The 20,913-nt window shown below is 39.3% G+C and overlaps 4 protein-coding genes and 1 long non-coding RNA gene across 6 annotated transcripts; 1 reads left to right on the top strand and 4 right to left on the bottom strand.

Annotated features, from left to right (window-relative positions):
• Window positions 1-833: 833 nt before the first annotated feature.
• On the bottom strand, window positions 834-1,655 carry LOC136241460 (uncharacterized). The gene is made up of 2 exons (XR_010694305.1): window positions 1,143-1,655; window positions 834-1,090 (listed from the first exon to the last, which is right to left on the bottom strand). It is a non-coding gene; the product is annotated as an uncharacterized lncRNA (long non-coding RNA).
• On the top strand, window positions 1,214-2,532 carry LOC136241450 (uncharacterized). The gene is made up of 4 exons (XM_066032666.1): window positions 1,214-1,525; window positions 1,580-1,650; window positions 1,699-2,048; window positions 2,147-2,532. The coding sequence occupies exons 1-4, from the start codon at window positions 1,456-1,458 to the stop codon at window positions 2,484-2,486; spliced, it is 831 nt and encodes a 276-aa protein (XP_065888738.1). The 5' UTR covers window positions 1,214-1,455; the 3' UTR covers window positions 2,487-2,532.
• LOC136241416 (uncharacterized) lies at window positions 2,447-14,888 on the bottom strand. 2 transcript variants are annotated; one of them, XM_066032628.1, is made up of 5 exons: window positions 4,477-5,014; window positions 4,141-4,425; window positions 3,177-3,256; window positions 2,756-3,126; window positions 2,447-2,704 (listed from the first exon to the last, which is right to left on the bottom strand). In XM_066032628.1, exons 1-5 carry the CDS (start codon window positions 4,880-4,882, stop codon window positions 2,530-2,532), a joined length of 1,317 nt encoding a protein of 438 aa, XP_065888700.1. In that variant the 5' UTR covers window positions 4,883-5,014; the 3' UTR covers window positions 2,447-2,529. The 2 variants fall into 2 exon arrangements, with proteins under 2 accessions (XP_065888700.1, XP_065888703.1); XM_066032631.1 differs by lacking the exons at window positions 4,141-4,425; window positions 4,477-5,014 and adding an exon at window positions 14,262-14,888.
• An 18-nt stretch (window positions 14,889-14,906) lies between these two features.
• Window positions 14,907-17,063, bottom strand: LOC136248431 (uncharacterized). The gene has a single exon (XM_066040214.1). It carries the CDS (start codon window positions 17,061-17,063, stop codon window positions 14,907-14,909), a length of 2,157 nt encoding a protein of 718 aa, XP_065896286.1.
• A 1,010-nt stretch (window positions 17,064-18,073) lies between these two features.
• LOC136248440 (uncharacterized) lies at window positions 18,074-20,462 on the bottom strand (the record flags this gene model as incomplete). Its single annotated transcript, XM_066040223.1, has 1 exon — window positions 18,074-20,462. A coding segment is annotated over one exon (2,389 nt), but the record flags the coding sequence as incomplete, so codon positions are not given.
• Window positions 20,463-20,913: the final 451 nt, after the last annotated feature.

Raw genomic sequence — 20,913 nt, forward strand, 5'->3', positions numbered from 1 at the left:
GAAGTGATGTAGTTTGGCTGACAATCTTGCTGCTTGTCTTATAATAATCTGTTTGGGGACCTCTTTGTAACCAGGCACTTGTGCAGCTGGCTACAAGTAGTCTAATAATAGTACTGATTCCATATCAGCTACCCCAACACAATACATGAAGAACGGCTATGCCGATTACTGTGAGGTTAAATTAAAATCACATCATGACTTTCTTAGCGAAGAAGTAAGTGCTACATTATCCAAACTGCGTGTTACTGCTAACAAAAGAATGATGTCAAACAGGACTAATAATCTTGTCCTTACCTTTTCCATTGTGTCCTTAGTTTATAGAACTTTGTTAAGACGGACTAATTTTCAGGATATAGCTAGGGGAGGCTGACAGTTCAGTTTGTCAAAGAGAAGGGTATAGCATGAGAGCACCACCTACCTCTCTCTAGAGACTTCCTTGTGTCTGTGTGCATGCATGTAGTGCTCTTTGCGACTCATTGGCTTGGAAAGTTCTTCAAAGGTTAAATCTGGATTTTTATATGCTATATATGGCTTCATTACAACAAAAATTTCTCCAACGTAGCTGCCAAGGTTGGTGTACACTTGTGTCTTGTGACAAAAGTACAGGTAGCATGTTTAGTAGCACAAATCACATAACCTGTTCTGATAGCTTACACCGACCAGTATCACAAACAACACGCCCCTCATCACACAACATTCAAGTAGTAAAAATGCTCCAATAGACTATAACCCAACACATATACAATCAGCTCCAAGATACAAAACTACGATTTCAATGATTATTACGCCTCTCAATCTCTACTTGTTCCATTAGTTTCTGTAACAACTCTCTATGTGCTGGCACTTCAGCTGAGGTTGCCTCCAGACTTTCAGCAAATCTATCAAAAGCTTCAGCACCTTTGGTGGGCAATTTAGTGAGTATTAACATACACTTGCTGCGGTTGGTATGTATTGGGAGACCCAGTTGCTCGACCTCGTCATTCGTTAACATTCGTCTTGCATATAACTGGGTCTTCATCTCTTCGGGGTTCATTTTCTCAACGAACTCTACTGTGAGGTGCTGCAACACGCGCCTATGTAGCTGGTCCATCTTACAATGACGTACGATAACATCACATTAACGATTTTTACACTAAACTTACCTTTATAACCTGATGACGGATCAATGATCGGTATGCGATCCCGAGCGATCCTTAGCTCCAAATACCGCGCACTATGTTTACTGAGGCTGTGCGCATGCGCTTCTAGTAGCAGCAGTTGCTGAAGTACTGAGAGCTGGTAGTGGTCTGTAACAGTGAGCAAATTTGAGTACTGCTCGCCGTCTTTACTGTAGACTGTGCGTTGATCAGAAGGCTTTGTCACGATCAAGCTGCGGTAGCTACCTTGAGCTATTTCTATGCTCCTCGCGATTGAAGAGTATCGCCGCATTTTCCTTACTGTAACTGAAGTAGTGACATGCCTACTAAGATGCTATTGAAGTCAGTGTGGATTTTGTTGAGCTATTACTTTGCCTGTAACTGCTGTGGTAAGCTGCTTGAATTGTAGTTAAAGGAGAACACGGTGGATGTTTTACTTGCAGTTGCGACACTTGATGTGTCAATCATGTTCGAAGACGCTTGGGGATGTCGCGGAGGAGCCAACTATGAACAGGTAAGGGGAATTTTGTTTGTTTGGCTTTTACTGCCCACCACATTACAGGGACTTTCCCTTGCAATTATTAATTACATTGGACAGTCGTGTAATTGCTCAACGTACAGCATCAATGGCGGGTCCTTACAGTGTAGTAATGTGTCACAATTTCATGGAGTATACCAGTTTACAATAGTTGATGTAGCTGACTCAGCCAAGAGGGTGGCCACTGTACTATCGCAATTAGCTAATATATCTGCTAATATTGTGCTACTTGGTTACTGTAGTGAAGATGGTGATGTGGCACCAACAACTACAGAGACTTCCAACACATCAAATACTCTACTAATTGTCTTGCTAGTTACTTGTACTACATTACTACTCCTAACACTTGCCATCACGTCAGTTACTATGTACAGGTGAGACCTACTGCTACCAGGAGCTTGAGCAGCCTAAGTGTGGTCATCTCATAAGCTCCAGGTACCTTGTTTCCTTAATATAATTGTTGATTTTCTAGGTGTTACCGGATCTCCAAGGAAGCACATATTGAGATGAAGCCAGCACCATTACCAGAGGAGCCACAATGTCCTGCTCTACCTTATGAAGTAGCATTTTCTCGTGTACCTACAGATATGTCATCTCAAGGGCTGGACCCAGCTCATAATGAAGGAAGACCTGTGTACATACGAGCATATGATATTGCTACAATTCCTCCTCAGCGACAAGGTGATGCAGAACAAGTAGTTAATGTCAGTCAAGCAATTAATCAAGCAGCTATTGTCAGTCAAGCAGTGGATCAAATTGATGTTACTCCATCTGACAATTACCCTGGCTATGTAGAGCAAACTAACCATTAATACAACCACACATATTTGTACAAAAAGAAGAAGGTATTATAAGTTAGTCAGTTGTTCTAGTTGGAGATTGTAAGGGTAGGTAGTAGTCAGGAGCAGCAGTGTGTACTGGCTGGCTGTTGAATGTGTGAGTCAACCTATTGTAGTCCCGTGTAGTGATACCATTAGGAACTTGTAGGACTTGTCTCGTTCTTGCTTGTGATCTAGCCTTCTTCCGATAACTACACAATAATGTACATAGATCACAAATCACGCTAGTATACGCACCTTACCATTGGTAACTGATCACAACCATTACTATCAAACACACCAACACTACACTGAGCACAACTATACCACTGAATATTAGCTTGTCACTATTAGATACATCACCAGACATCCTTTGGTCTGATCTACAGCATGTTCCACAACTGTTAATTGACAGGTGTTGACCAATTATGGCAGCAGGGTGTCTGGTGTTATTAACTAGTAACTGACTGACCCTCATGGCTTGTGTACCATTGAGACGAAATTTATATATCTTGTTTGACATGCTATCACTGCTGCTGCAACAACATGGCAGTAACCAGTCCATCACTACAGAAACACCATGGTAATGCTGGTCTAAATATGATTGCAAAGAAGTTCTAATTTGGCTGGTCACCTGTGGTTATGTTATTAATACACATGGCTATAATGATGTGTACCACTGACCTGTTGTAGCTGGTCAACAGCATTGCCAGTCCAGTTGTGAATGTGTATAAACAGTGGAGTACCAAGAACACTGGGAAGACCTGTGTGACATCAGATGACATTAATTGTAGTGGTATACAGCACGAAATAAAGTGATATTACAAGGAACTGGACTCTCCAGATAATATGTATATTCCATGCTAATAGCCACCCCTGCCTCACTTATATTATCAGCTGAATGCAAGGGTAAGTACTGCTGGTTGCCATCTGGTAAAACAAAACTATTGCAGTCATTAAGGAAATGTTTTGTATGAAGGTAACTTCCCTGTGTGTTAGAGCAATTCTGGTTTCTATGGTAACATTTAATTTACAAAACCATCAACACCTGTTGTGTGGCAAGAGTCTCCTGGCCTGGTGAATAGCTATTATATTCCCAGCACAGTCATGTATAATTATGCTTATTGGTATTCGGTAATAGTGTTCTGTAAAACTTTCTCTAATGGAAAATGGTATATTGACAGTATAGCAGAAATCTGTATGGGGCCAATGCAATGATTAGTAGATTTAACACAATACAGTGGATTTGCTCTTTTGTGTTACTAACCCAGAGTTGTAGCTACTAACCAAGGCAGTGGGACCACATGCAGGAAGCGGTAAGTGGTCCATTAGCGTAGTGATCATGGTTTGACCATGGTTGCCAAAATAAGATCTCAGTTTGCCTATGGCTGGCCATACTCACGTGACCCAGACACTATCATTCACCAAATTAACAGTCCGCCAATATTGCTTTATTTGGCAATTTGCAAAATATAATGCCTGCCAGTTATCCCATGCATATGTAATGTAGCAGCACAGGGAGCATAATTAGTAGCTAAATGAACAACCCGTCCATTAGCAATTAATCCTATTACTATAAGGATCGATCAGCCCGGGAGTTACATTAACTGAAACAGTTGAATATGTGGTGACTTTATCCCCAGCATACCTGATACATTGAGGCTGATTGATCTTGATGATGTCATGTCATGTACAATTGCTTCACACACGTAACATCCACTATCAGTCAGTATCACATTAGTGATAGTTAACTTAGTATAGTTAGTTGATGTTATGACAAGGTACTTGCTGCTATTAGTAACCACTGACCCATTGTACCTCCAGAACACTTTTGGGTTAGGAGCACCTTCCACCGGCCTCTTGCACTCTAAAGTGACTACATCACCTACAGTAGCTAGCAATCTGTCCTCTACAGCTACCACTTGGGGTGGAGCTGTAAATCAGTATAATATAGCCAATCAAACTATGTAACTATCAATCTCACCAGATAGCTTCACTGACATCGTTACGCATTGTTCATTGCTGCTTTGCAGAGCGCAACAGTACGTGCTGACTGCTTCGAGGGTAAAATTGGAAAAGCAAATCTTGCCAACCTCGTTGACCCACGCTGATGAGGCGAGCTGCTCGTCCGCCGCTCTACTAGGAACTGAGAGGTGACAGGAGTCGGCTAACACACCACTACATCTATACCACTTTACTGTACTACTGTGGAACTGACAGTGAGAAATGGCCGAGGAAATGGCAGGGCAGCAAAAACAACCAGAACTGGCTAACTGCAGATAGTTAATAGCAGGGTTAGAGGTGTCCACATCTTCACTGTGACTCGCAGCGTCATTGCATTGTAACACGATGACCAGCTGAAATAATATGACCAATCCTTTTCCCATCATTGCAAGTCTCGACAGTACTGGAATCACAAGGCATTTTCCCCAGGTGGTATCCCGGAATGGGATATTTCCCTCGGATCTTGTTATTGTTTAATATTAACACTTTACAGTGACCAGCACTGAAGGTCTGACAGCAACATGTGCTGTAGCGTTAGGATTATCTATCGAATTACAGTCGATTGCAGAATTGTTGAAACGGCGTTTCTAGAGCTCCGGCAGCCGGAGGTGGTTTGCCAATGCTCCAGCTCCGTCACCCCATCACGTGATGTAATACTTCAACACGCGGTATTTCAGTTGAACTAGACTGGGCCGTCTATCGCCTGTACCTGTATCGTGCTGTATGGACTTTGTTCTTGGTGAGAGGTTTTTGTCTTACGAGCAGCTGAGAAGATTACTGCGTACCAAATGTCCAGTTAGCCCACACTGACTCGCGGACGCTGGATGCTGCTCGAAAAAGAACACCGAAGAGAATACAGAAAGCAAATGAAAAATTACATTATTATTCTTTGCACCTTACGTGCAATCTTAGTGGAAAGCCGTTCCACAGCAAAGGATCTGGCCAGAGACCTTGTCACAGGTATAGCAACTAAGTGGTCGAAACTTATTTAGCTGATGATGCTAGGCCAGTAACTGGAGGTCACAGACGTCTGCAATACTCACAATCATGAAGTCAGCAAGGTACAGTATGCTAGAAATTAATTACATCATGCATTGGTAGGGTCCGCAATCCGAAAAATCAACTTCTACAAATCAATCCCCCTACCATTGTGGGATGTTCATTGTAGTATCCCATTGCTTGATCCACCATGAAACCGGAGGCACGATTGTTGTCTTCACAGAAATATCATTTTCAGTATCTCACAAGATGCAAGATTTATTTTTAAAATTTCTTGCTCAACACAAAGGACCGGGTGAAACTTGCTACTTAGCCAAATCGTATCCAGAGTTGTTGTAGTTGAAAACTACACACAGAAATAAGTAAATGGTTTGCTGGGTGCCCGGCACAGGGTTGCTTTCTTTGAAAAAACAGACAAAGAAATACGAAGTTTCGAATTCAAACTGCCCTACCACCCAGGGCAAGAGAAGCCAACTCTTCCTCATAGTGTTTCGATACGGTTGGGTGCATAGTCTGTCTATGCTGTTAGTTTGGAAAAGATCTGAGACTTCTCACCATCTGGATGACGAGCGTAAAAAATTTTTGCAGCATCAAAGAATTGTGTTGCGAATTCTACCCATTTCCAGCGCTTCTGCAGCCACAACAATCATCAATTATAGACTAAAACTATGGCAAAAGATGTCCCTGAACATTTGGTAACAGCGGTTGTCAATTATTATTTCATCCACAGCTTCCACGCCTCGCTCTAAGCTATGCATCAAGGGAGGCAGCAAAATCGTCCAAATTTGACTTCACCTCTAACGCTCCACAGCAGTTTCAAATCTTCACTAGATCACCCTACATCACCATTATGCTGCAAAACATCCCAAAACAAACCGAAAAATGCACAAAATCTTTCATTTTTTATTCGAGCTGGGTGGAGCTCCTGGTGAGCTGCTGGTATACTGCATCATATGAAATCACAGAAACATCAACTACTACTACTACCAAACGTTTTGATCCATCATTTATCATCATTCTAAACAAAATTAAGTGACCAGTGTGGCATCAGAAGTACTGGAAAGCACTTTGGTACCATTGAGAGAATCCCTTGAAATGACGCACGAAAATTTTGACGTTCTTCACCCAGATGGTGAGAAGTCTCAGATCCTTTTCAAACTAACAGCATAGACAGACTATGCATCCAACCTTAACACATCACTATGAGGAAGAGTTGGCTTTTCTTGTCTTGGCTGGTAGGGCAGTTTGAATTCGAAAATTTGTGTTTCGTTTTCTGCTTTTTGAGAGAAAGCAGCCCTGTGCCGGGAACCCAGTGAATCATTTGCTTATTACTGTGCGTACTTTTTAACTACATTAACTCTAGATAATATCTAGCTAAGCAGCAAGTTCTATCCTGTTCTTTGTGTGGAGCCCGAAATTTTAAAAATAATTTTTTCATATCACGAAATACTAAAATCGATAGTTCTGTGAAGACGACAACCGTGCCTCCGGTTTCATGGTGGATCTAGCAATGGGATACTACAATGAACATCCCACAATGGTAGGGGGATCGATTTGTGAAAGTTGATTTTTCGGATTGCGGACCCTAGCATTGGGCTATTTCTTTTACGTGTGTACATGTATTTTTTTTTTCTAACAGGCTATTTATGATCATTTACCCCGACAATGAAAGTTGACACCATCTGAATGGAATGAAGCTGCTGAATTGTTAAAATTAAGGGTGAACAATAAGCTACTTCAGCAGTACCTATCACAATCAACTGGGAAGATTGTTACCCTAAAAGATATCAGCAATATAAAGCACTCAATACGGAAAATGGATGGAAATGATTTGGAAAAATTGTCTTCTTATCTGAAGGCAATAGAAGGTAAAACATTTTGTGTAACTGAGTAATGTACATCACCAAATATTTTATTTATTGTGCATTGCAAGTATTCCACATTTTCGCACAAATCTAATTTTATAGTATTAAATTGATACAATGGTTGAAATATTTGTGAACAATAAAAATTGTGTAAATTTTTTGAACACTTGTTTTCATGATGAAGAAAGGTGCAAAAACATATTCCCCAAAGTTTAAAAATCTTTGTTTACTATCATCAATGTTCCCAAGGATATGGAAGATATGAGCATTAGTATGCTCCATGTTCAATAAGCCATTCACTCTCACTTTTTTCAAATTTTTACCCTTGTAGTGCTGAAAGGCATAAATTACTTATTAATTTTATGAGAAAGTAATAGTGAAAGTCGTGTTGATTGTACTCGTAAGTTGTGACCGTTGAACTAAGCACATGTAATTTATTTTCAAGTTCCATTTTGTCACTGTACAAATCAATCTTTCTGTTTTTACCAGTTTGCTTTGAACATTCTCAGTTTATAGGCTGAAACTTTGGTTGGCCATTCCTATGTAGATAAATATGTAATTATAATGGAGTTAAAAATGCAGATCCGGTCTTATATAGCAGCAGTACTTCTTTGAGCACATAACATAGTTATCTCATATGCACTTGCATAATATATATTATGTGCATGCATACTTAAATACAGAAGTAATAGAGGGGTGTGTAAGCACCCTTCTATATCTCCACTAACAGACTGGAAACTGACTTACTAATGGACTAGAAACTTGCCTTAAATATCTATGCATTACTTAACTGCATGTTTAGTTGTCTTAAAACAATATCAATTGCAGTTATGACTTATGCAAACCTCTGAACACAATCTTGAAGAGTGCTTGAACTGATATAGGATGCAGATTCAAGGCTGCCAGGCTTCCCAGGTACAGTCATGGATTTTTCTCCTTTCTGCAACTTTTCAAATACACTTAATATGACATCTTTAAACAGGCTGTAGGACCAGGTGTCCTACAAACCTTTCAACTGCACTTGTGCTATAAAGCCTTAAAAGAAATAAATAACCTCTGCACTTGAAACTAGTTTGAAATCCTGTGGTTAGAAGTAGTATACTCATCATGTTATGGCTGTAAACTTGTTGCAGTGACGTGTAATCCAAGAAACAAGCTTGGAAGATACCATCAATTATATGCTATAGTACGTATTTTTTGGACTTTTATTCAAATTAACTGCTGCAATTATTGCTTTTGCAAGTCCATTTTCCAATCCATTCTGTGCTATAGTCATGTCGTGCATACTTGCCTAAATAACTAAAATTGTGGAATGGTCTTTCATGTTGCATAAAACATGCATGTTCGTTCGCGTTCACACATGCATCTGTACACATGCCCACACACACACACACACACACACACACACACACACACACACACACACACACACACACACACACACACACACACACACACACACACACACACACACACACACACACACACACACACACACACACACACACACACACACACACACACACACACACACACACACACACACACACACACACACACACACACTACACACACACACACACACACACACTACACACACACTACACACACACCACACACACACACACACACACACACACAAACACAAAACACACACACACACACACACTAAACGCCACAGGTCTGAGTGCTTTTTGCATGCCATGTGTACAGTGCTGTATATAGCAGGGTTAAAAACCAATGAGTTATTTGGATTTTCCAGGTCAACTGAGCCATAATTTTTTAGTCAAGTAGGTCACATTTACAAAATATCGGATAACATGAATGACGTATCAATCAAGTTTCATCACTGCATTGGTTTAGGTGGATGGCAATGTAAGTGTGCCACTGGTGGGGTTTCAGAATGATTGATTAGTAAAAATAATGATTGCATGCAAGCAGCCTATTGCTCCACCCCTTTTCACAGGGTAGTGCTGACAGATTAGTCATTTTAGGTGCCTTGTATATAGGGGGAACATAACATTTGCAATCAATAACTCAAGAATGGGACTGTGTGATGAAACACGGAATTAGTTTCTAATAAGTTTTGGATGATATCTCAAACAGCAAGATTTATATGCTGCTCTCTGTAGACCTTGGAGCCACACCCACTTATTGTGATTATATTGTTGAAGTAGTTCATCAATAAAAATTTATGTGGTTTGGAATAATGTACTATTTATGGCAACATTGAAATCAGGTCACTACTACCGATTCAGATGACCTGGAAGTAACCCAAGGTGTTCATGTTCACTATTTATATCTAGCTATATTTTGGGCACCCCACCAGTATAAGTATTAAAATTTCTAGCTATATAGTGTGAGCTATAATAATGATCAGTCAGTAAAATAATTGGTATTGGTTTGGCTAAATAAGTAGGTTCATCACCTTTGGGCAATATCACACATTTCCAATAAGTGGGCATTCCCCACAAAAGAAGCTGGCAAAGACTTATACAATCACTGTGTTTCCCATTGAGTTGTATGATATATAATGGATTAGTGGGGCATGGCTCCACGTATGCCTACAGACATGCAGTAATAGAAAAATATTATCTATGCTACATAGTGGATGTGACTTAATAGAGAGCTCAGACCATGATACACCATGATGCATCAATGCACTCCCATGTCACCAAACTAAATGATTAATGTCACATGTGATCCAATTTGGGTCAGACCTGGATATTCTGTAAACCAGCTCAGAGTGTGACCCGGGTGACTCGACACTGATTCAATGCTGATTTATGTACAAGTGTATAATGTTTTATTGAATATTTGATATTAGATATAACTGCTGCTATGTATTATAAAATGTAGCTCTTGATCCATACCTTGGTTTTAGGGTCAGTTCCAAAATTACTATAGGGGTCAGTGGGTCATCAAGATCAGTTTCAACCCTAATATGTAGTACATATGTACCCGTGTACATACTTGAAGTGCTCTTTAGAGCTATTTCTTCCAGGATCAACAGTTGAATTTCTGTGTGATGAAGACAAGAATCTTGTTGGTATTGTTTTTCAAGACGGCATTATGAAATCAACCTTTTCTGCTTTCCCAGAAGTTTTACTGGTGGATGCAACATATAAATTAACAGAATTGATGATGCCCGTGTACTTGATGATGGTGGTTGACGGAAATGGTCAAAGTGAAATTGTGTGTGCCTTTGTTACAGTTTTGGAAACTGAAGAGTCAATGGGCAAAATGATACAAGTTTTCAAGTCTCACAATCCAGCTTGGGCCTCCTCAAGAGTTTTAATCTCAGACAAAGATTGCAGTGAGAGAGCTGTTTTTGCAAAAGAGTTTCCTGGTATTTGTTTACAGCTCTGTTAATTTCATGTGTTACGAAGTTTTAGACGAGAGATTACTTGTGACAAAATGGGAATCAGAGCTGGAGAAAGAGATCATGCTTTGGAAATTTTGTTAAAACTTGCATATTCTAGGTCTGAGTCAGACTACAATCAGCACTATGAAGTAAGTAAGAATGTGTGATGCATAAGTTGTTACCACTTCATCAGTGTAAATAGCTGATGTGCTTATTGTAGTCATGTATCTGTATTAAAACCATACTCACTGTACACATGGCTCAATCATGTATATGTGACCTGCTGAGTGAAAACCCGACTTGCTTGATTTTACGACTTCGTTGTTGTCTAGAGGGAATAAACAATGGGGTGTTAAAGTTGCAGTCTTTTCTGGTCAGTACTATGTACTATTGGAGTTACAGCACTAGAAAGCAAAAGTTGATTTGCAACATTGCCGTGAATTGAGGTATTCATCAAGGTACAATAAACTTATGTTTTACAACATATTAATAGCTTACGTTTTCTTTGTGGTACAAAAATGAAGCAAGGATATTCTCCATGAAAAGGCAAATCTAGTGATGTATTATGCATTTCAGTTTATGACATTTTTCACTGATTTGTGAATGCTTTATTAAATATCATCTGGCTACTTATACTGAGTGAGCTACACAATAGCTTATTGAGAGGCATGGTTACCATTTCTTGATTTCTACGGCAATTAAGAGAAGACAATAAGTATCTGCTTAATAGTTGGCTTAAAAGGGTTCCAGCTAGATAAAAAGAGGTAGTTAACTGCATATGTACAACTCACCTATAAGCAAGTTTTAAAAAGGGTTAGGCTAACTTATTTCAAAATGGGCCTATCTAAATTTTTAGTATTAAATCTGGGTGACGCATTTCAAAATGGGTTGACCAATTTTAAATCATTCAAATTTCGAAGAGGTTCATAACACTATTGTATCATGTGTATTATACATGTAGGTGACTTCATGGTATTGTTATTATAGGATTTACGGCTTGCTGGTCTCACCACAGTTTTTACTTACTACAATGATAATTGGCATCCCATTCGAGAGGAATGGTAGAATGTTTTAAGAACACAGCCTTCACCCTGGGTGAGAGGACAAACAACAGATTAGAGAGTATCAATTCTAAAGTGAAGAGTGTTTGTGCAAGGTATCTGCATGCTTGAATGCATACCTAGACAAGTATAAGGAAAAATTAAGAATTGTAAATTCAATTAGGGATCATAGAAAAAAGTAGGAGGTCACCTACACTTGCAGATAAACTAGTGGACATTTCATCCATAATTCAGTCATGGATACAAGGATAAATGTTCACTAACATATTTGCAGGTGTAGGCAACCTTCCTTGTTCCCTACATTTTTACTACTGTATGATCCCTAGTCAAACTTAAAACTTTTATATATGTACTTGTTTGTTTACATTTTCGCTAGAGGTAATGTTTATCACTGAAAATGTTCCCCAACTAAATCATTGTCTCAAAACCATTACACTTTGCTTCCAGCTCTTTCCAGCCCATTTCACAGTGCTACAAACAAAAAAACAGTAGAAGTGCCTCTGCAATCAATTCCATGGAAAATACGGATGATTCCTGTTTACAATTGTATGGAAGCTATTGCGCTACCACAATCAACACCTTGCTATCACAAATTGATACCTTCGGTTGTTAACAAAAAGAAATGGGACACAAAGGAGGACAAAGGTAAGTCCATGATGTGTACATTGTACATACTGTGGTGCATCTGTCAAGTTAAAGCAACAATGAATAAAATAGCTAGCTATTATCGAGTTGCACTTGTCTGAAGGCATTGGGCAGGCAGGCAGGTTAGGGTTAGGGCCTTTACCGCATGTCCCTCATACAGCCATCAGTGTCCCTCAAAACCTGAAATTACGTAAATGTTATAAAATTGTTTTTTTATCATCTAGCAACCACCCAGCACCCAAAATGTCTATTAAATCTACTATTCTTGGTGTTGTATATGCCCAAACTGTCCATCAAATCTTCTTTTCTTGGTGTTGTTTTTATTCTGCCTGCGGTGTTTCAGGAGTTTATAGTAACATAGCATATAGCTATATAGCACACTACTGAGTATATAGTCCCAGTTGACGTGCAGTTTACTTTAGTATGTGTATAGCTACAGCTATATAGAGATTGTAAAGTAAAACAGTTACAGTGAGCTCTGTTTTGTGTATTATATGTATGGGTATATATGTGTGTTTTATTTGTGATAGGAGAGAGCTACCGATGTGGGAATTGCTAACTGTGCTAGTTTTCATCAGCTTGGTACCAGACATAGTGCTCTGGAGTGTCAGGTTTTTATTCGCAGTTTGTCTGTGCCAAAGTGGGACATGCACTGTTACCGGTGAAGTCTCACACTGAGAGAAGCCCTGGTGAGACCCTTGGTTGAAAGGATTATATTACAGTAAAATAAGGGCTCGTCCCAAAGGCTCCAAACAGTGGAGACATTCAGTTGTGCTCAGCTGAAGTGGCAAAGGAATCATATTGCACAGATGCATTAGTCAGTTGTTGACCAAAGCATGAGCTTGGTAGCTGTATAGTAACAGAGATTGTATTTCTTTAGTAGCTCAATGTTGTTTTGATATATATACATATACATATATATATATATATTTACACCTCAGATTGTGGTATTGTAATTGGAGCTCACAGTGGGTATAGGCAACTATGTACCTATCCTGGGTTATGGTATGTAACTGTGTGCTGGTGGCTATTATAGTCTCACCAAGTGGGAGTGCCACTCACACAATCTTCACTATTTGGTTTATAGCTGTATGGCCATATGTGTAGTTGTATTATTTGACTGGCAAGTTTAATTCGTCGTGTAATAGCTACACGGAGACCAAATGGGTTGAGAATTTCCCATTATAAATATCCATCGTACTGGTCACGACCGGTTTCGTTTCAGCTCTACGCCGGAAACTCATCAGGCAACCTTAGACGCGGATTTAGTATTGCCAGAGTAGTGCTGTACTACTTTATGGTGAAGAATTGGTAGCCCGGTATGAGATACTCGGGCCGACGCGTTATGTAGCGTCTGACGTCACGGCGTGGGGACGCTATTGTTTCTGAGTCTTTTGAAGTGTGAAAACCACGTGATATGGTGACACTTGTTGATAACACTTATTCCAAGTTTTGGAATATGTAAAATTGTAGTTTGTATCACAAGATTGGGGGTTTACTTTGTTATAGCGTCAATATACTCAGTGTGTTAGCTATAGAATTAGAATGAAACACCTTTGTATGAGCTAGCCTGACTGTGTATAGCTAGCTAGGTATAGTTGTAGGGTTAGGGTTAGGGTTAAGGTTAGGGTTTGGGGGAACAACAGTGTTCCCTGCACCATCAATCCCTTCCTCAGCACTATGGTTCCCTGTCTGTTCAGTGTTGTGCTGTACATTAGGGTTAGGGTTAGGGTTGGGGGAACAACAGTGTTCCCTGCACCATCAATCCCTTCCTCAGCACTATGGTTCCCTGTCTGTTCAGTGTTGTGCTGTACATTTACATTGTTAGTACCTGTGTTTAGAACATTGTTATTTTCTTCTTGCTGTTGTTGTTCATTTGTAGGTCCAGTAAGGTCAATAGGATTAGGGGGCAGTTTCCTTCCAGAGGTGGCTCTACTCGGAGGTTGACTACTGGTGCTTTGATTGCCAGAGTTTCTCGTTTCTCGTGGAGAGTTTCTCGTGGCAGGAGAGGGTTGAGTCGAAGGGTACACAGATTTGTACGTCCTTGGTTTGCCGTTCCTCAGGGTGCTTCCATCGCGGTTGGTGCGACTCATGACTTTACTGTTAGACAGATTTACTTTAATGATTATATACACAAAGAATGATAATGTACGCGTACAATTACAAGCCTAAATACATACAACCTAATGTAATACAAGTACAAAATACCATACAGACGACATAACAAACAAAAGAGGACTCTTACAACAACAAAATAAGTTACAAAATGTTCGTGACTGTCCTTGTAATAGGAGAGCTTGCTGGCGTGACCGCGGTTTCGGTTCAGGGCCTTCTTCAGACGAAACAAACTCACTCCAAGTTGCAATCGTAAGAGAGTGAAAGGGCTGTCAATTAACAGAGTTTATATAGGTTGACGTCATCAAAGATGAGGGGGAACACGGAGGTGAAATTCCAGTATACGTATGTCGGAAGTGGCTCACGTAATAACATTAAAGCCAAAAGGTATCTTCGTTTTGAATTGCTGGATGAACCACATTTCTTTAGCTTTTCTAGCGGGAGTATCGACAATTCTATCAAGGATAGATAACTTGTAGGTTTGAGCAAAGGTTTGCTTGTGCTCTTGAAGATGGTGATACAAGGGTCTATTGGTAGCTTGATTGGACATATTCCTGTGTCTTCTCATTCTGGCACGTAGTGTGGTAGAGGTCTCTCCTACGTATTGCTTGTAACAATGTACACATTCCAGTAGATAGACTACACCTACAGAGTCACATGCATAGATGTTAGTGATGTCAAAAGATACTTGTGTTTGATAACTGATAACTCGAGCACTGCCCTTTAGTTGACTGCAGCAGGCACAATCCTCTCTCCTGCAAGCTATATTCTTAGCTGGAAATTGTTTACTGGTGATAGTAGGTGAAGGGTGAATTGTTAAGTCGGTAGGTACCTCAATGTCCAATTTATTATTGGGTAATCTTTGCTTGATGTTCTTGTGATTGGTGAAAGTGTGTTGAACTGGTTTCTGATATAAGTGTTTTTTAGTCTCTGAATTAGCAGTTAACATTGGCCAGTGGTCTTTACAGGCCCTTACAAACTTTTTGTTAATGTCAAACTTACTCACAATGATGATTGGGTTGTCCCGTGTCTGTGATGTGGTATCACTCTTCTTCAGATGATTATTTCTTTCAGAAAATGGTATATCAGGTAAGTCTAATGTGGCATAGCCTCTGACTGAGAACTGTTTTTTAATATGGTTCATGGTAGTTTCATAGTCTGACTGTTTAGTACAATTACGAAGGATTCTTACATTTTCCCCTCGGTAGATACCTTTAAAGGTGAATTTAGGATGGTAGGAAGATGTCTGTAGATAAGAAAAAGTGTTAGTGGTTTTAAAATGGGGTTTGACATAAAGTTGATGGTTCTCCTTGACAATATTGATGTCCAGGTAAGTGACTTCAGTAGTGGAAGATTCAAATGTGAACTTAATAGTTGGGTGACAATTATTTAGGTGGTCCATAAATTTTATCAATTCCTCCTCCGTGTCTTTCCAAATTATAAGTAAATCATCGATGTATCTACGGTAGTAGACTGGTCTGGTGTTTCTGTTAAAAATAAATTTATCCTCAAAATTAGACATAAATAGATTGGCATAGTTAGGGGCCATGGCTGTGCCCATTGCAATCCCTCGAACCTGCAGAAAGAAAAGGTCACCAAAAGTAAAACAATTATTATATAATATAAAACTCAACATTTCTTTTAATATAAGTATAGATGGAGATGTGGGGTCCTTGTAGTTTTCCAATTCAGTTAGAATAATGTTAATGGATTCCTCTATTGGTATGCTGGGATATAATGACTTAACGTCGGCTGTGACTAGTAATGAGTTATTTGGAATACGTAATTGCTCCACTTCAGTAATGACTTGTATGGAGTTTTTGAGTATGTGAGTTTTAGTGGCGACAATGGGTTTCAGTAAGTGGTCCATGAACTGAGATAGCAGGCAAGTGGGACTGTGAATGTTAGAAACTATTGGCCTGACAGCCAAGGGAGTCTTATGTAATTTTTTCAAAAAGTAAATAAAAGGAGTTCTAGGTTTATCATCCTGAGTGAGAAAACTATAAACTTCATGATTGATTAGACCACGACTAAAGCAGTGGTTAACAAATGTCTTGATTTTGACATGTAACTCTGATGTGAGGTCTTTATCAATACGGTGATAAATGTCCTGGTCTGATAAATGTTTGAGACCGTCTCTTGTGTAGCATTCCATGGTTTCGACAACAACAGTGTCGCCCTTATCACTCTTGGAAATTCTGATGTCCTTACGATTACACAGTTTATTAAGTATATTTCTATCTCTTCTATTGATGTTGTCCTTGCCTGATTGTGTAGTACCAATGTTGCAAGAGACTCTGACTTCATTTACAAATTGGTCGATGGCATTACTGACTGGGGTTGTTACTTTGGACACATCACTGACTGTTTTCATTAGTCCACCCTTTGGAATGTCGTATCTGTATGGTACACAACGTTTAGTTAAGTTGGCTTTCAAGGAACTGGTGTCTAGTTCTAAATGCTTGGGAGTGTATGTACTGTAGGGTATATATTTAAAACCTTTTTGTAACACCCTCATCTCCGGTAGGGAAATGGAGGCTGGGGGAATGACTGATATGTTGATTGCGGTTGTAGACTTTGTAGTAACCAGTTTAAAGTATTTACGAGCCCTCCAAGCTGATTTCCTTGTACTGGTGGGTTTGTGTTTCCCCAATACTGGTTTGGGTAGTTATTAGGAGGTGCAATGTTATTATGTGATGGAGGTTGTTCAAAATGAGGTCTTCTAATATTGTTGTCATCCCTGTTAAAGTTTCGGTTATTTCTATACGAAGGCAATTGTTGTCTGTTGAATGGCTCTTGTGGTCTGTAACCTGGGGGATCCTGTTCTGGCCTCCTGGGTCTGAATTGATGAGGATGGTTATAGGGTAGATTGTTTCCTTGTCTAGGTGCCTGGTAAGTTCTTCTGTTGTATTGTCTGCGTTAGGGTTAGGGTTAGGGTTAGGGTTAGGGTTAGGGTTAGGGTTAGGGTTAGTTAGGGTTAGGGTTAGGGTTTGGGGGAACAACAGTGTTCCCTGCACCATCAATCCCTTCCTCAGCACTATGGTTCCCTGTCTGTTCAGTGTTGTGCTGTACATTTACATTGTTAGTACCTGTGTTTAGAACATTGTTATTTTCTTCTTGCTGTTGTTGTTCATTAGGGTTAGGGTTAGAGTTAGGGTTTTGGTTGTCATCTATCCTGTCAACTTCTGCTTGGCTTTCTCCTTGTTTGGCCTTTTTAATCACTTCTGTATTCTCTTCAGTTCCTGGGGATAGCTGTCTCTTTGATCTGTTATTTTCCTCTGCTGAGTCACTCATTTTAATCAACAAATCAACAAAATCATCAATAATCAACAAAATCAACAACAAAACAATAATAATCAACAAAATACAAAAACCGGTTTCGGCTAAGAGCCTTCGTCAGTTTGTAATTGTGTGGATGTGTTAATTACTTATATATGCATGGTTACAAGGATCAATTGTGGGTTTAAGTTAAGTTGAGTCATGTGTATGTCATAATGTCTAAAAGTTGTAGTTGTGGGTTAGAGTATTTTATAATTTACTGATGATATTCATTCCAAAGGGTATTTTTGTTTTCATTGACTTTATCCATTCCATTTCTTTCTGTTTTCTAGTGTTTCTGTCATCGTATTTGTCAATGATAGTCAGTTTGTAAATACTAAAGTCTTTATTGTGTAAAATAGGGTGGCGATACAATGGTAAGTCAGTACTAGATTTAAATTTATTTCTATGATGACGCATTCTGATTCGGACAGTTGTTCCAGTTTCACCAATATATTGTTTCTGACATGTTTGGCATTCCAGTAGGTAGATAACATTCTTTGAGTCACAAGAGTAGATATCATTGATTTGATGGTAAGTTTTGTTCTGATGACTAGTAAAGTGGTTTTTGCTTGTCAATGTAGGACAGGTGGCACAGGTAGAATTTCTACAACTAATGTTCTTTGCTGGTATTGGAGGAGGTTTTGTAATATTTGGTAGTTGTGATACATTTTGGGTAGATAAGGTTGTTTGGGTAGCTGCTCTTGTCAGTATTTTCCCAAGATTTGGAGGGGCTCTGTAACATGTTCGTGGTCCATTAGTAAGTGTTCTTCTAAATGTATCTTCTAGAAGCAATTGTGGCCAATGTTCCTTAATAATCGTAGCTGTTGGGATTGATGGATCATAGCTAGTAACAAAGGTTGTTTTCTGTTCTGTAGCTTTCTTAGTGGTGGTCAAATATTCTGCTCTTTGTTCAAAGGAGGGAAGTTCTTGTTGAGTAATGACTTTACTGTATTTTCTTTCTGTGAATTTACTTCTTAGGAGTTCTGTTTGTTCAATGTAAGTTGGTTGTTCTGAATTATTTCTTAATATTCTAATGACTTCTCCTTTGAATATCCCTTGCTTAGTAGCATTTGAATGGTGTGAGTCCCCTGGCAAATAGCTGAAAGTGTTTGTTGGTTTGAAAAAAGTAGTAGTGTGTAGTTTATTACTTTTTACTGTAATGGTGAGATCTAGATAGTTGATTGAACCAGTAGAGGTTTCACTAGTGACTTTAATAGTGGGGTGACTGTTGTTGATATTATCGATCAGACTTTTCAATTTCTCACTTGTGTCAGTCCAGATAAGAAAAATGTCATCTATGTACCGTCGATAAAAGAAAGGCTTTGTTGTTTGTTGTAATATGTATTTTTCTTCAAAGTTTGTCATAAAAAGGTTTGCAAAATTAGGTGCCATTTTTGTCCCCATAGCCACTCCTTGAATTTGTAAAAATGATAGATTACAGAATGTAAAACAATTGTATTTAAGAATAAAATTGAGTATTTCTCTTAGTAATTGCAGTGGAGGCTGTTGCGGTGTTTCTGCTTCCTCCAAATACTTTAAAATTATTTCAATTGCCTCCTCTGTTGGTATGTTTGTGTATAGTGAACTGACATCTAATGAGGTCAGGATAGTGTTGTCTGGAACTTTCATAGGGGTTAGTTCCTGTAGTAATTGTGTGGAATTAGTAAGAATGTGAGGAATGGTTTTCACAATTGGCTTTAACAATATGTCCATAAAATGTGATAAGTTACTGGTTGGTGATTGTGTGGATGACACTATTGGTCTTACCGAGATTGGAGTTTTATGTAGTTTCTTAAGAAAATAAATTATTGGACTTCTCGGATTTTCTGGTGGTTTGATAAAATTGTAAGTGTCATGTTCCAGTATTCCTTTATCAACTGCCTCTTTAAGGTATTTGTTGATGGCTTTGGTTATTTCAGGATTGATATCTTCTGGAATTTGTTTGTAAATGTTAGTATTGCTCAAGTGTTTCATTCCATCTTCTATGTACCGTTCCATGGTTTCTACTACAATTGTATCACCTTTATCTGCTTTTTTAATTATGATGTCAGTTCTTTTTTTAAGTTGGTTGAGTGTTGTCCTCTCTGCAATACTTAAATTATTTTTAATAGGTGTTCTGGCATCGATAGCTTCTTCAACAGCTTCTAGGGTTAACTGTTGGTATCTTAAAATGATGGTGTTGAGGTTGTTATCAGTTGTAGTAGTGTTAACAGTAGGGTTAGGGGTTGGATTCAGATTAGTTGTTTTAAAATAGGGGTTCTTTGGTACAGTGTAGTCGAATGGAGTTGCTTTAAGTTGTAATTGTTCAGTTAAGTTGTTGATATCTTTGGTGATGTTTTGTAAACTGGTACTTTTTGTAGGTGCAAATTTGAGTCCTCTATTTAGTAGTTGGAGTTCTGCATCTGATAGCGTGGCTGGTGGTAAAATGGTAACATTTGTATTATCATGTTTTGAATAGTTCTTGCTAGAGTTGTTTCGAATGTGTTTCCGTCTAGCCCGGTATGCTGACCGTCTGTTCTTATTCCTGGATTTCTGAGTAGAGGTGTCTGGTTGGGTAGTGGTTGTTGATTGGTTCTTGGAGGTACTGCAGCTGTTGCTGCATAAGTTCTTGGGTAAGGTTAGGGTTAGGGTTAGGGTTAGGGTTAGGGTTAGGGTTAGGGTTAGGGTTAGGGTTAGGGTTAGGGTTAGGGTTAGGGTTAGGGTTAGGGTTAGGGTTAGGGTTAGGGTTAGGGTTAGGGTTAGGGTTAGGGTTAGGGTTAGGGTTAGGGTTAGGGTTAGGGTTAGGGTTAGGGTTAGGGTTAGGGTTAGGGTTAGGGTTAGGGTTAGGGTTAGGGTTAGGGTTAGGGTTAGGGTTAGGGTTAGGGTTAGGGTTAGGGTTAGGGTTAGGGTTAGGGTTAGGGTTAGGGTTAGGGTTAGGGTTAGGGTTAGGGTTAGGGTTAGGGTTAGGGTTAGGGTTAGGGTTAGGGTTAGGGTTAGGGTTAGGGTTAGGGTTAGGGTTAGGGTTAGGGTTAGGGTTAGGGTTAGGGTTAGGGTTAGGGTTAGGGTTA

This window comes from Dysidea avara, chromosome 1 (assembly GCF_963678975.1).
Source record: "Dysidea avara chromosome 1, odDysAvar1.4, whole genome shotgun sequence".
Lineage (NCBI taxonomy): Eukaryota > Metazoa > Porifera > Demospongiae > Dictyoceratida > Dysideidae > Dysidea > Dysidea avara.